Below are 16,039 nucleotides of genomic sequence, written 5' to 3'. Positions count from 1 at the left end.
AGGAACAGAGGAGTCCTATGAGAGGTGAAGTAGGAGGTCAGAGATCCAAGATGTGGCTGAGAGTGAGGCCAAAAAAGCGACAGTGAAGACTAGGAACCCTGCTTTTGTTGCATCTTCCCATTTCCCTTTGATAATATTTATCAATTTCAATAAATAAAATGCACTGAGATATCCTGAAAACTGATTCTTGTCTTTGCAAGATATGCATCCTATTCTCCAATTCCTTCACCAAGTCCACTCTATCTAGGCCTTTCATTATCTGGTATGTTTCAATGGGATTTCCCCCCTCATTTTTTGAAACACCAGGAAGTACAGGCCCAGAGTTGTCAAACTCTCCTCTTACACACCTTCTTCATTCTCTGAATCGCCTGGGCAAAATAACACCTTTAATTCATGTCCAATGCACAGTTTCTATTCAAAACTGTAATATTTTAGAATTACCAAGGCTCTAATGTTTTCAGCTTGCAAGAGAACTATCCCCAAATTTCACATCATCTGAGGATTTTTTAACGTGTATTTCACTGAGAACACACCACCACACAGCATAATATTCAAGCCTTTGAGGAGTACTGTGATCAGGTTTGGTCACCCTGTTACATGTATCATTTCAAATGATGGGCAAGAAGTCAGATTTTGAAAATTAAGACTGAAGCTTATTAAAATAATGTTTTATCCAGGCTATGACACATAAGGAATGAAATTGGGATAGGAAGGTGTATGTGAATATGGAAAGGTATTAGCAAGTGATCGGATCAGGCATTATCTGTGACTTGAAGAATAAGGAGTATAAAGATAAGATGACAGAGCAAAGTCAAGGAACAGCTATAGAGCTTATGTAGTAGACTCTAATGGAAGGTTGAGAAGTCATGAACTCAACAGAGAGTCTACATGATTAATTGAAATAGAGGATGAAATCATCAACAATGATTGATTGCTTAGTCCAAAGGTTCAGGAAAGAAAAGCAGTGATAAAATATTTGTGAATATTTATGTTTTTTGGACAGAAAAAAAAATTAAATTAGAGATTTAATGAATGTAACACGTGAGATACTCCATATAAGTAACAAACTGCCAGAAGAGAGGAGGAAAGATTATGTTGAAATTTGATGTTGAGATTTTGGGGAGTCTTAATAAAGATCTTTGTGTCTTCTCTAGCCATAGATGAGGTCCTACAGGACTGGAGAGTAGCTAATGTTGCTCCTTTGTTTAAGAAGATAGGTAGAGAGAATCCAGAGAATTATAGGCCAGAGAACCTCACTCACATCAGTGGTAGGAAAGTTATTGGAGATTGTTTGGGATAGAGATTTCCTTCTGTTTTGAAGAGAATGGGTTATTTATGGACTGAGTATGGTTTTGTATACGGCAGGTCATGTTCTATTAACTCAATTGAGTTTTTCTAGGAGGTGACAAAGGTGATTGATGAGAATAGGGTGGTCGATGTTGTGTACATGGATTTTAGTAAGGCACTTGATAAAATCCCCCATGGTAGGCTGACCCAGAAGATTGCGATAAATGGGATTAACTGTGACTTGGTCATATGGATTCCCCATTGGCTTACTGATAAAAAACAGAGGGTTGTAGTGGAAGGACGATATTCTCAATATTCAATTGATAGTTGGAGGTCTGTAACTAGTGCAGTTCTGCAGGGATCTCTGCAGTTGTGATGTATACAAATGACTTGGATGTACATGTAGACGGGTTGGTTAGTATGTTTGACACCAAAACTGCTACGGTTGCGAACGGTGAGGAAGACTGTCATAGTATATAGTGGGGTATAGATCACTCACAGGAATAGACGGAGAAATGGCAGGTGGAGTTTAATCCAAGTAAATTGAGGTGTGGGATTTTGGGGAGGTTGAATGCAAGGCGAAAATATACAACTAATGGCACGACCTTTAACAGCACTGATGTAAAAGAGATCTTGGGTTCTTAGTTCATAACTCCTTGAAAGTGACAACACGAATTAGATAGACTGGTAAAGAAGGCATCTGGTATGCTTTTTATTAGTCAGGGCACTGAATATGAGTCAGGAAGTCATATGCTGAGTTGTAGAACTTTGGTTAAACTGCATTTGGAGTACTGTATGCAGTTAGCCCATTACAGGAAGGATATGAAGGCTTAAAAAGGGTACAGTCGTGGTTTACCAGAATGATGCCTGGTTTAGAGGATATTAGCTACAGGGAGAGGTTGATAGACTTAGTTTTTCCAAGAATGCTAGAAAAGCTGAGGACCCGATAGAAATATCTAAAGTTATGAGAGGCTTAAATCAGGGAGGCAGCCAGAACCTTTCTCCCAGGATGGAAAATTCATATACTAGTGGGCACCGTTTAAGGTGAGAGGGGCAGTCTAAAGAAGATGTGCGGGACAAGTTTTTTTTTCACAACGTCAGCTAGTACCTGTAACAAGCTGTCAGGGTTGTGGTTGTCAGATGTCATAGTGGCATTTAAGAGACTTTTGAATAGGCAAATGCACATGCAGGGATTGGAAGGATATGGAATATGTGGAGAAAGATTAGATTTGGTCATGACATTAAATTCAGCACATTTTGAACTGAAGGGTTTGTTCCTGTGCTGTTCTACATCCTCTGTTTTAAATGGGAATGCACCAGGATTGGAGTGGAGGGCACGGGAAAGAAAGGGAAGATGGGAGAGGTATTACTTGAAGTTAGAAAATTCAACATTCATTCAATTGAGTTGTAAGCTACCCAAATGGAACACGAGTTGCTGTTCCTCCAGTTTGTATGTGGCCTCACTCTGGCAATGGAGGAAGCCAAGGACAGAAAGGTCAGTTTGGGAATGGGAAGAAGATTTAAAATAGTTAGCTGCCAGGAGACGCGGCAGGCCTTGGCAGACAAGTGTTCCACAAAATGGTCGCCTAATCTACAGTTCATCTCACTGATGTAAAGGAGGTCACATCATAAGCACCAAATGCAGAGAAATGAAGTTTGAAGATATGCAGATAAATCACAGTCTCGCCTGGAAGGGCTGCTGGAATCCTTGGATGGAAGTGAGAGAGAAGGTGTAGGAACAGATGTTACATCTGCAGTTGCAGGGGAAAGTAGCTGGGAAAGAGGCAGGTTATGTGGGAAAGGAGGAGTGAATAAACGAGTTGCAGAGGGTTTGGTCTCTGCGGAAACCGTAAAGACACGGGGACACAATGATGTGTCTGATGGTGGGAACACGTTAAATGTGGCAGAGAGTTATGTGTTGAAAGCGGAGGTTAGTGGGGTGAAAGGTAGCGAACAAGAGATCTCTATCCTTGTTCTGTCTGGGGGAGAAAGGGATTGAGAGCAGAACTGTAGGATGCAGAGGGGACACGGTTGAGGCCTCATCTGTGTCCACAAGCCTATCACTTGCCCAGCTTTGTACCGCCCCCACCTATATTTCCATCTTTCTACCTCGAGACTTTAGTGCAGCGTTTCACAACTGGGGTTCCCCGGAACGCTAAGGTTCCGCTAGAGGTCGCTAGGAGTTCCAAGAGAAATTGTGACAAATACGCTAATCATACGTAAATGCATTTGAGTCATTTTTGTGTTTAATTTCATATTCATAATTTTATTATACACATACAGCATATTCTTGGAAAATGCTTTGTGTAGGGGTTCCCCGAGACATGAAAATTATTTCAAGGGTTCCGCAATGGTAAAAAGGTGGAGAAACGCTGCCTTAGTATGAAGAAGGATCGCAACCCGAAACATGTCCATCCCCCCCCCCCCCCCCCCCCCCCAAGATGTTGTCAGACCTACTGAATTCTTTCAGCGCTTTGAGTAAAGTCTGGAACCACATCAAGATATGTATTCACAAAATGCTGGAGTAACTCAGCAGGTCAGGCAGAGAGAGATGCTACCTGACCTGCTGAGTTACTCCAGCATTTTGTGAATAAATCGATTTGTACCAGCATCTGCAGTTATTTTCTTATACCACATCAAGATAGTTTGGTCTACGCCAGGAGGTTGTGGAGGTCTCAAAAATTTGTATAGAGATTCGAAAGGGCAGATTAGCAGGAGTGGAAAAATGAAATGAAGCATGATGATAAGAGGGACCTGGATTCAGAGTAAATATATTTAAATATTGTTTCATTTAAAATATATATTGTAATCTTCAACTTAACAAATTGACAAGAAAAGGGAACGTTAATTATAAATATCTGTAAGACAGAGATTCTAATTAACATACAAGTGCTAGAAGGAAGAAAGTATGACAACAGCAAAACTTAAGTGCCCTTTCATAACAGTCTCCTCATACTTTGCATACATTTAAAATGTGTGTTTAGCTGTGAATAATAAGTTGTAATACATAGGCTATTATGCTGGTAATGTAGGTTATTTGTGCATCTCTTTATGTATTCAAAGAGCAATAGCTTATATTAAATGATATTAAATTAAAACAGACTTCAATGCTTTGTCCTTTGTTTGACTAAACGGAGAGCTAAGGATTTTGTAAAATGCCTAAAAAGCCAAAGATGACTTGGTATTTTTTAAGTCACTCCATTTAAATGATCCTCTATCTTTAATCACAACTGTAGGGATTCACAGTTTTCTTTCCTAATAACTTAAACACATTTGCTGAAAGATAGTCAACATACATTTCACAAATCTACTTGTTCATGAGTCAAGAATATTTAAGAATGAGAGAATTTGGCTGTTCATCTCTGTCGTAATGGTAACTTTGATAATAATTTGAGGGGATTTAAAAAAATAATATTAACAATTAAAGGAATAAAAACATGAAAGAAAAATAGACATTTCTTTAAATGACTGTGAAAGAAAACTAAAACCTACCTTGGACAATAGCTAGCAGACTGTAACAAATTAAATATCCTTTTGGGTTGTTACATCGTTGAATGCAATCGAAGGTGAATGTTCCCCAGCCACATGGTCCTTCCTCAAATTCATTTGGTTTTGCTTTTGGACTTTCTTGGATTTTTTCTGTGCTAGATGTTGGCGTTTGTTGCTCGTGTGGATCATCAGTCAATGTGAACGTTGGGTTATCCGTACCTTTAATCATTTTCTTACTAGATTTTATTTAAACTACTATATATTGTCAAGCAGTTTTTTAAAACCCACAGCAGTCAGAATTCAGTGAACAAATTATACATCCTAAAGTTCTCTCACACTCTAGTTGTCTTGTTTGATGTTGATTTCAGGAGGTTCTTGACTTGATAACAATAAATTCCAGATCTGCTGCTGAAGACAGAAGAAAGTTCTACCTGGCACACACTAGGTTATTTGTAATCCATCTAGTTGCAAACTCAGTACATCTCTGCCCTGAAGTGATATGTAAAATTGTATTTGCATTAACTGGAGGTGGAGCAAAAACGCTAGTTAACCCAATCAGTATACTGATACTTCCGTTTAATCATCTGATTAATGTACATGCCAACAGTTTCTGTTTTGCAAATTGTTGTACAGGGGAGACATACTTCCAATTAACTGTTCACTGTCTATCAATTTTCAAACAATTAAGTCCTGACATTCAGAACTATTATCAAATTCTGAGTTTAAGTTCATGCATTGCTAATTTAAATTTGTACAAAACGGGAAGTTCATTCTCTGCCGTTTCCTTGAAGAGTCGTCAGTTGTTTAACCTCTTCGTGACTGAAAGAGCTTCCTACATTTGAAATTTGACCAGTAAGGCCAAATGAAGAAAATCATCTGCTGGGATTAATATTGCCGTGTATTGGAGAGCAGTAGATACAGCGAGGAAGGCAGGGCAAAAGAACGGGGAAAGTTACAAAAAAGAACATTTGTACATATGTACAGCATGATCTATTTAAAAGATTCATTATCTCGCAAAAACTTCGGAAACATAATAATCCACTGAGTTGCGAAATTTACAGAGGTGCAGGGATTCACAGGTAATGTTGAGTGAGCTCTGTCGAGGGGGGAAAAAGGAATTAAACCTTTGAAGTGTGTTGCGGCCGGGCGGCGGTGCGGTTTCGCGACGTGAGGGCCCAGTGCAGTGGTAACGGCGGGCAGAGAGGCGGCAGGGCAAAGGGTGAGGTCAGGAGGCGGCGGCTGGTGGACGCGAGCGAGCGAGCGAACAGCTCGAGCCCAGCGGTTGCTACGGAGCCGTTTTTAAACGTCGCGGGAGCGTGCCGCCTCTTCGCGGCGCCGCCAAAGCCCTTCGGCCCGTCCTGTGTGTGTGTGTGTGTGTGTGCGTGCGTGCTGGGGACGGCAACAAGCGCAGGCCCTTCGGCCCGTCCTCTGTGTGCGTGCTGGGGGTGACAACAAGCGCAGACTCAAGAAGCGCAGACAACAAGCGCAGTCCTCTGCGTGTGTGCTAGGGGTGACAACAAGCGCAGACACTGTGTGTGCTAGGGGTGACAACAAGCGCAGGCCCTTCGGCCCGTCCTCTGTGTGTGTTGTGTGGGGGGGGGGGGGGGGGGGGGGGGGTCGACAACAAGCGCAGGCCCTTTCCTTTCATCTATTGCATTCCATAGCTGTGGAGCTTTTTCAGAAATATTTGCCTTATCCTTCTTTCATAGACTCGCACAGCCATAGAAAAAGACCTTTCGGCCCAACGTCCATGCTGACCAAAATGTCTGAGCTTGTCCCATTTGCATGCGTTTGGTCCCTATGCCTCGAAAACATTTCTAATCATGTACCTGTCTTAGTGTCTTCTGTGTGTGTGTGTGTGTGTGAGTGGGGCGGCGACCGGGACTGAGACCAAGCGCAGGCTCGGCAATCGTTTCGCTGAACACCTTCGCTCGGTCTGCCTAAACCTCCCTGACCTCCCGGTTGCTAAACACTTTAACCCCCCCTCCCATTCCCACACTGACCTACCTTTCTGTCCTGGGCCTCCTCCATTGTCAGAGTGACGCCCAACGCAAATTGGAGGAACAACACCTCATATTTCGCTTGGGCAGCTTACTATCCTGCGGTGTGAACATTGATTTCTCGAACTTCAAGTAATGCTTGCTTTCCCTCTTTCTCCATCCCTCCCACTTCCTAGTTCTCCCACCGGTTTGACTATCCCCCTGATTAAAGTTTATCTCTGAACGCCTCATTGTCACCTTCTCCTACCATCAATGATCTATTCTGCATTGTCCTTGATCCACATCCCCTTTGTCAAGTCAAGATGTCTCGTTCTCACACCTTTCACTTCATTATCTCTGTGTCTCCACTCCCCTGACTCAGTTTGAAGAAGGATCTCGACCTGAAATGACACTCATTCCTTCTCTCCAGAGATGCTGCCTGTCCCACTGAGTTACTCCAGTATTTTGTGTCTATTCTCTGTGCGTGGCCCAGTGCCTTCATCTATTGTATTCCAGTGCTCTGGAACTTTTTCAAAACTATTTGTCTTACCCCTTTTCAAAATTATACAGCCATGGAAACAGGACCTTTGGCCCATTCTCCAGGTGTGGCCCATTGCCTTCATCTGCTGCCTAAGACTTTCCTTTCATCTATTGCATTCCATAGCTCTGGAACTTTTTCAGAACTATTTTTTTTTTCATATTTCATATTTCAGATACAGCGCGGAAACAGGCCTTTTCGGCCCACCAAGTCCGCACCGCCCAGTGATTCCCGCACACTAACACTATCCTATAGACACTAGGGACAATTTTTACATTTACCCAGTCAATTAACCTACATACCTGTACGTCTTTGGAGTGTGGGAGGAAACCGAAGATCTCGGAGAAAACCCACGCAGGTCACGGGGAGAACGTACAAACTCCTTACAGTACAGCACCCGTAGTCAGGATCGAACCTGAGTCTCCGGCGCTGCATTCGCTGTAAAGCAGCAACTCTACCGCTGCGCTACCGTGCCGCTATTTGCCTTATCCTCCTTTCATAGACTCGCACAGCCATAGAAAAAGACCTTTCGGCCCTGCGTCCATGCTGACCAAAATGTCTGAGCTTGTCCCATTTGCATGCGTTTGGTCCATATGCCTCGAAAACATTCCTAATCATGTACCTGTCTTAGTGTCTTTTAGACAAAGTAAATTTATTTGTCTCTAAAGTCTCCTTTGGCAACTCTTTCCATATACCCTGGGAAAATGACAGTGACCATCCATCTTATCTATGCTCCTCAAGATATTGTGTCTCTCTATTGGGTTACCCCTCAATCTCATACACTCCAGGGAAAAAATGCCATCTTCTTACAAATCAAGCCCTCCAGTTGGAGTAACATCCTCATGTATCTTTTTTGCACCCTTTTCAGCTTCATGACATTCGTCCTATACTTGAGTGACAAGAACTCAGTAAGTTTGTTCTCACCAATGACCTGTACAACTGTAGTGTGACATCTCAATTCCTGTACTTAGTCCCCTAATCGATGAAGGCAATTGTGGCAAAAACTTTGTTCATCTCCCTGTCTACCTGTATCGCTAATTTCAGGGCAGTGTATATCTGTACCCAGAGGTCTCTCTTCACTACAACACTCTCCAGAGCCTTAACATTTACTGTGTATACCCTGCTCTGGTTCACCAAAATGTAACACCTCACACTTATCCAAGCTATATTCCATCTGCCATTCCATGGCCTACTTCTCCTGGTCATTTAGATTGTGTTGTAACATTCTACTGTACCACCAATTTTGGTGTCATCATCAAACTTACTAATCATATTAAGATTATTATTCACATTGTTAATCAGATGATAAACAACAATGGACCCTGCACCAATGCCTGTGGCACACCACTGGACACAGGTGAATAACCACCCTTCACTACCAATCTCTGACTCCTTTCATCGTCAATATCCAAAATGTGTAGGAAGGAACTGCAGATGCTGGCTTATTCCGAAGATAGACATAAAATGCTGGAGTAACACAACGCGCCAGGCAGTATCTCAGAAGAAAAGGAATAGGTGACGTTTTGGGTCAGATCCCTTCTCCAGTCTGAAGATCAGCCATGATCATATTGAATGGCGGTGTGGGCTCGAAGGGCCGAATGGCCTACTCCTGCACCTATTTTCTATGTTTCTAAGAAGGGTCAGAGATGCTGCCTGACCTGCTGAGTTACTACAGCATTTTATGTCTATTTTCAGTTTTGTATCCAATTGGCCAGCTCACCTTGGATACCATGTGATCTAACCTTCCAGAGTAGCCTACCATACTGGACTTTGTCAAAGGCCTTGTTAGTCTTTGTAGACAATGTCTACTGGCCTGTGTTTGTTAATCCTTTTCATGAATTCTTCAAAATACTAAATCTTATCTGTGAAACACAAATTCCTATACACACAGCCATGCTGATTGTTGTTGACCAGACTGTGCCTTTCAAAATGCTGTCCCTTAGAATGCTCTCCAGTAACTTTCCCACCATCAGTACTAGGCACACCAGCTAGTACTTCTCTGGCTAATCCTTGCATCCAATCTGAAATAAATGCACAACATTAGTCGCATTCCAATTTTCTGCTACCTCACATATGGCTAAAGATTATGTAAATATCCTTACCCTTCCTTCCCTAGCTTCCCATAATGTCCTGGCATACATTTGATCAGGCCCCAGTGATTTATCCACCTTAATATGCCTAAAGACTTCCAGCAGTTCTTTTGTAATGTGGAGATGTTTCAATATATTAATATCCATTTCCCTTGATTGTTTAGCATCCATGGCCTTTCTCATGGTAAATACAGATGAGAAATATTCATTTAACATCTGGCCCATCTCCTGAGGCTTCATACATCAATGACCATATTGATCCTTAAGGGAATCTATTATTTTCCAAGTTACCCTTTTGCTCTTCATATACTTGCAGAATCTTAAAAGCATTAAAGGCTTTCTGGCGATCTTTTCAACCGTAATGTATTTATTTCATAAGTAGCCTGTTACCTGACAGCATGATAAAATGAAGCACAGAGTCAGGAAATGATAAGAGATTAATCTATTCAGAACATCTGGGCAAATGCTTGTGAATACTTCAGCTTTCACACATACTTTACTCCTCATAGCTGTTTAATTATCCATCTCTATGGATAATTGGCAAAGGGTCTCCAACTGAAAAATTAACTTTATTTCTCTTCCCACAAATAGAGCCTGCCCTGGTGTTTCCAACATTGTCGTGTTTTGTTTTAGCTCTCCAGCAACTGCAGTTTTATTTATTTTCACCACTATGTGACTCGATGTGGTGGAACTGCTGAGTATTATTCTGATCCATTGATTGTGGAATTGTTTAGGTCTGTTTATAGAAAGTTATTTCTGTTCTTTAATATGGATATAGTCCTGTGTCAAGTTGGCACCCAATTGTTTGTACGACTGGTGCTTTTGTGTCATGCACCTCTGCACTCCTCATTTGGGTTGATTTTCTGGCTTGACAGCGTAATGGTGGAATCAGTACAATGCCAGATTGTCGCGGGGCACTATTCTGCAGCTGGTGATGATGGTCCATATTGCCTCGTGGATGCCCAGTTTCGATATTTGGGTCCGTTGCGAGTCTCCCATTTAGCTTGAGTATCGAGCACACAAAAGACGTGTGTTCTCAGTATGAAGACGAATCTTTGTGTGTGGTGCTATCTTCTATCACTGACATACATAAAAATTAAAAATAATACACTGAATACAAAAAATATATATTAGAAGGGAGGCTAGTGCAATTTTAGGTGAAAAAATGTGTCATTAAGAAATGACATTTTATGTATTGTCCATTTCTTTTAGTTCATTATTGGCAGCCATTCCTCCAATCATCTTGAACTCATGTTCTGAAATTATCTTCTTAAAACCCTCAGTTTCTTCCCTTTGCTCCTTAAAAACCATTCCTTGGTTTTAGATTAGCTCTCCATTTAAATGCTTCTTTTGTGATAATGTCTATATTATTATACTTTTATGAAGTATCTTAGATAAAAAAAAATAATTGAAGGTATCATGAAAGCATTAATTATTGTTTTGACTATTGTACATAGTGCTGTTTTTGAGGAAGCATTCTTATAACTGCAACTGTACACAATGCTTAAAATATAAAAGTTCTGAGTATGATTATTGCAAAGTTTTTTTCCAGCTCACTTTTCATCATTTATTATCAAAGTACTCCAAGATCATTGCCAATGTCGTCTGTAATTTTGTAACATGTGGAACCACAACCAATGATCGGTTTTAAATATTTTTCTGCCATGCCTATGATGTGTCTTGTATCTTCTGGTAAATTTAGCATTCATCTCTCTTCATAGTCAAAAAACTATACAGCTGAATAATTATTTCAGTGTTATTTCATATAATAAAGTGATAATATTTTCAAAGGGCGGCACGGTAGCGCAGCGGTAGAGTTGCTGCTTTACAGCGAATGCAGCGCCGGAGACTCAGGTTCGATCCTGACTACGGGTGCTGCACTGTAAGGAGTTTGTACGTTCTCCCCGTGACCTGCGTGGGTTTTCTCCGAGATCTTCGGTTTCCTCCCACACTCCAAAGACGTACAGGTATGTAGGTTAATTGGCTGGGTAAATGTAAAAATTGTCCCTAGTGGGTGTAGGATAGTGTTAATGTACGGTGATCGCTGGGCGGCACGGACTTGGTGGGCCGAAAAGGCCTGTTTCCGGCTGTATGTATATGATATGATATGATAAAGATCTAAGGAACTCTGACCTTTTTTGTGGAGAAAAGAACTAGTGTCGTTGTTATCTCCAAATTAAGCAATGATTAGGCAAGTTTGCGAAACCCAGCGGTATGAAAGGAACAGCACCTCATCTTTTGCTTGGGTAGCTTACACCCCAGCGGTATGAACATTGACTTCTCTGACTTCAAATAGCCCGTGCTTTCCCTCCCTCTCCATACCCTCCCCCCTTCTCAGTTCTCCCACCAGTCTTACTGTCTCCGACTACATTCTGTCTCTGTCCCGCCCACTTCCCCGACATCAGTCTGAAGAAGGGTCTTGACCCGAAATGTTACCCATTCCTTCTCTCCAGAGATGCTTACTCCAGCATTTTGTGTCTACGTAATGATTAGGCAAACCTGATTCACATAGATTCACTGAGCAAATATGGAATATAATGCATTAAAGCAACAAATAACTTTCAGATTGAGCAGTTAAGTGATAAATATAGATTAATGTGGATAAAGGCAACAAAAGTACTTAGATTTCATACACAGTAAAATCTATGCTGTAGAAAGTAAGAAAATGAAAAGAGCAGAAGAGCATTTTCCAGTTCTGATGATAAATCAGCGGATGAAATGTTAGCTGTTTCTCCCTTCATAGATGCTGCCTAACCTGCTGACTATCCCCGCCATTTTCCATTCTTATCAGAGCAGAAAAGCAAATGTTTCCAGGTGAACAAATTTTTAAAAGCACTATTGCAGGTTAATAAAGGATTAAAGTTTATTTCTGGGATTATCAAACTCAAACTTATTTTCATGTTAAACTTGTCAGGTGGCACTCAAAGTACTTACCCTGCATGGCTCTGAACTCCACATTACAGGAAAGTTACAGAAACACAAAAAAAGTTACTACTATACCTGGAGAATAGAAGAATTGCTGAGATGAGTTTGCTGCAAAGGCTACGATATTTTGTACATTACACTTACATTTTATGATTACACCTCTGAAGAAGAGGTGGCACAGTGGCACAGCGGTAGAGCTGTTGTCTTACAGTGCCAGAGACCCAGGTTCGATCCTGACTGCGGGTGGATTGTGTATGGAGTTTGTATGTTCACCCTATGACCACGGTATTTTCCGGGTGCTCCGGTTTCCTCCCACATTCCAAAGACATGCTGGTTTTCCAGTTAATTAGCTTCTTTAAATTGTCCCTAGTGTGTAAGATAGAACTAGTATATGGGTGATCACTAGAAATGGCATGGACTCGGTGCGCCGAAGGGCCTGTTTCCACACTGTATTTCTAAACTGAATTAAATTAAAGTAAGAATCCGATTGGCTCAAATCTTCATTTGGAAACCTTCAGATGAAGAAAGGCACTGGCATATAAATGCCAGTGTCAATCTTTCTTACCTCGATTTGAGTCAAAGCAAAGTGCAGAATGGATCATGTGTGCATCAGGCAATTGTTCTGAAAAAATGAACAAATATTGTGAACCTAGGCATAATAAATCTGCTGTAATGTAGGTAAATAAATATTAGAATTTGCTGAGTCAATCTATTCCGTGGTATATACACAGTGCATAATAGATATTCGCTGTTCCATTATTTTAACTTCATCCCAGAAATAAGGAAATTTTGGAAGATCCATGATTGTGTGGTTTACCCTGCGGAAAATTTAAGCCATGCATCGATTGATGCTTTCATTTTCTTCTATTAGCAGGGAGGGAAGTTTGGCAACCAAAGGGAATACAGAGAAACGAGAGAAGAAATTTTAAACGAGGGAAGCAATCATTGTGTCCATTGTTTCAGATATATGCCTTGATAGGAAGAGATTGAAAGATATCTATCCTCATTTTTACTCTTTATGTCCCTAAACGTGACGCAAATAGCAGTGTTAATAAACATGCATTTTTATTGTATGGATATGCCAGGTATGCCTGCCAAGGACATAAAGTTGATTACTTCAAGATTATTTGTATAATTGGGATCTAAAGGTTAGTGCAATATCATGATCGTGATAACAGCCTGGGCTAAGATCTGAACTTGAATCTCGTGAATGATATTTCAAAGTCTACAGCGATTGCACCTTCATGTACCATGTTTATAAAATTTCAAGAAGGATGAAAAACCGACATTGGAGATGTTACATTTTCATGTAGTACAAATAAAGCTGTTGAGTTAAATGATTCATAATGACGTTAATCAAACTAGAGCTATTTATCACTTTTCCCTAACCACGATCCAGGTTATCTTCTTTCCCTTCAATCAAGGAAAAGATTAACATATTAGGAGAAAATAGACAGGTAACATTTCCAGTCGGAACCCTTCTTCAGCACAAGGAAAAGATTAGTGAAGACAAATGTAGGTCCCTTACAATCAGAGACAGGTGAATTTATAGTGGGGAAACAAGGAAATTGCAGACCAGTTAAACAAGTACTTTGGTTCTGTCTTCACTAAGGAAGATACAAACAATCTCCCAGAAATACTATGGGACTGAGGATCTAGTGGGAGAGAGGAACTGAAGGGAATCCACATTAGTCAGGAAATGGTGTTAGATAAACTGTTAGGACTGAAGACATAAATCCCCAGGGCCTAATGGTCTGCATTCCAGAGTACTCAAGGAGGTGGCCCTAAAAATCGTAGATGCATTGGTGATTATTTTCCAATGTTCTATAGACTCTGGATCAGTACCTGTGGACTGGAGGGTAGCTAATGTAACCCCATTTTTTAAGAAGGGAGGGAGAGAGAAAACGGGGAATTATAGACGGGGAGTTAGCCGTACATCAGTAGTGCTTTCTTGGCTGGATTCAATGTAGAGAACTGGTTGGCAGACAGAAAGCAAAGAGTAGGAATTAACAGGTCCTTTTCAGAATGGCAGGCAGTGATTAGTGGGGTGCCACAAGGCTCTGTGTTGGGACCCCAGTTATTTACAATGTATATTAACGATTTAGACGAGGGATTTAAATGTAACATCTCCAAGTTTGCGGATGACACAAAGCTGGGTGGCAGTGTGAGCTGCAAGGAGGATGCGATGAGGCTGCAGGGTGACTTGGAGAGGTTGGGTGAGTGGGCAGATGCATGGCAGATGCAGTATAATGTGGATAAAGGTGAAGTTATCCATTTTGGTGGCAAGAACAAGAAGGCATTATTATCTGAATGGTGTCAGATTAGGAAAAGGAGACCTGGGTGTCCTTGTACACCAGTCACTGAAAGTAAGCATGCAGGTAATAATAATAATAATAATATATTCCTTTATTCATCCCACACCGGGGAAATTTACAGTGTTACAGCAGCAAAGTGGATAGCAAGAGAGCAAGAGATCATTCATTATAAATAAAAGATACACAAATTGTTATCAGTTTTCTGTGTGTTCTTAGCTGTTATTGTTGACTCGTCTGTTGGGAGCAGTGCTGGTTGTGCAGTCTCACAGCAGCGGGAAGGAAGGACCTCCTATATCTCTCCTTCACACACTTGGGGTGAAGGAGTTTGTCACTGAAGGAGCTACTCAGTGCAGTAACAGTGTCCTGCATGGGGTGGGAGTCGTTGTCCAGCAGCGATGTTAGCTTTGCCATCATCCTCCTCTCTCCCACCACCTGCACTGAGTCGAGGGGGCCACCCAGGAGAGAGCTGGCCTTCCTGACCAGCTTGTCGAGTCTCTTCTCTTCCGCCGCTGAGATGCTGTTGCTCCAGCAGACCACTCCATAGAAAATGGCCGATGCAACCACCGTGTTGTAGAAGGTCCTTAGGAGTGCCCCCTGCACTCCAAAGGATCTGAGTCTCCTTAGCAGATAAAGTCTGCTCTGGCCCTTTCTGTATAGTGCATCGGTGTTTTCAGTCCAGTCAAGTTTATTGTTGAGGTAGACACCCAGGTACATAAGAATCCACCCTCTCGATGTCCATTGCCTGGATGTTCACCGGTGTAGGGGGGACCTGGCTGCGCCTGTGGAAATCTACCACCATCTCCCTGGTTTTTCCCGTCCAGAACCAGGGGTCACAGTTTAAGAATAAGGGGTAGGCCACTAATTCATTAATTAATTGATCCGGTGGCAGTTCCGCTGGCACCAGTCCACAAACGCCTTGATCAGTTCTCTGAACACCCTGTCCTTGTCGCCCGTGATGAGGTTGACGATGGCAGAGTCATCAGAGAACCTCTGTAGATAGGAGTCTGCAGAGCTGTGCCTGAAGTCAGTGCCAGTGTACAGGATGAACAAGAATGGAGCTAGCACTGTTCCCTGCGGAACCCCAGTGCTGCAGATCACCCTGTCCGAGACCAGGTCCTTAGTCCTCACATACTGTGGTCGGTTGGTACAGCAGGCAGTGAAGAAAGCTAATGACATGTTGGCCATAATTGCGAGAAGATTTGGGTTTAGGAGCAAGGAGGTCCCAATGCAGTTGTACAGGGCCTGATGAGACCACACCTGGAGTATTGTGTGCAATTGTGGTCTCCTAATTTGTGGGAGGAAATTCTTGCTATTGAGGGAGTGCAGCGTTGGTTCACCAGGTTAATTCCCGGGATGGTGGGACTGACATATGATGAAAGAGTGAGTCGACTTGGCTTATATTCACTGGAATTTAGA

At 41.8% G+C, this 16,039-nt stretch overlaps 1 protein-coding gene across 1 annotated transcript in view; it reads right to left on the bottom strand.

Annotated features, from left to right (window-relative positions):
* Nucleotides 1-6,102, bottom strand: part of LOC144592093 (solute carrier organic anion transporter family member 4C1-like) — a 70,122-nt gene extending 64,020 nt beyond the window's left edge. Inside the window, exon 1 of the mRNA XM_078396431.1 lies at nucleotides 4,780-6,102. Within this exon, the coding sequence (XP_078252557.1) occupies nucleotides 4,780-5,005 (226 nt within the window). The 5' untranslated portion in view covers nucleotides 5,006-6,102. The remainder of the gene's footprint in view (nucleotides 1-4,779) is intronic.
* Nucleotides 6,103-16,039: the final 9,937 nt, after the last annotated feature.

Source organism: Rhinoraja longicauda, chromosome 3 (assembly GCF_053455715.1).
Source record: "Rhinoraja longicauda isolate Sanriku21f chromosome 3, sRhiLon1.1, whole genome shotgun sequence".
NCBI lineage: Eukaryota > Metazoa > Chordata > Chondrichthyes > Rajiformes > Arhynchobatidae > Rhinoraja > Rhinoraja longicauda.
Note: the sequence above shows the minus strand (reverse complement) of the source record. Positions and strands in the feature narration are given on the sequence as shown.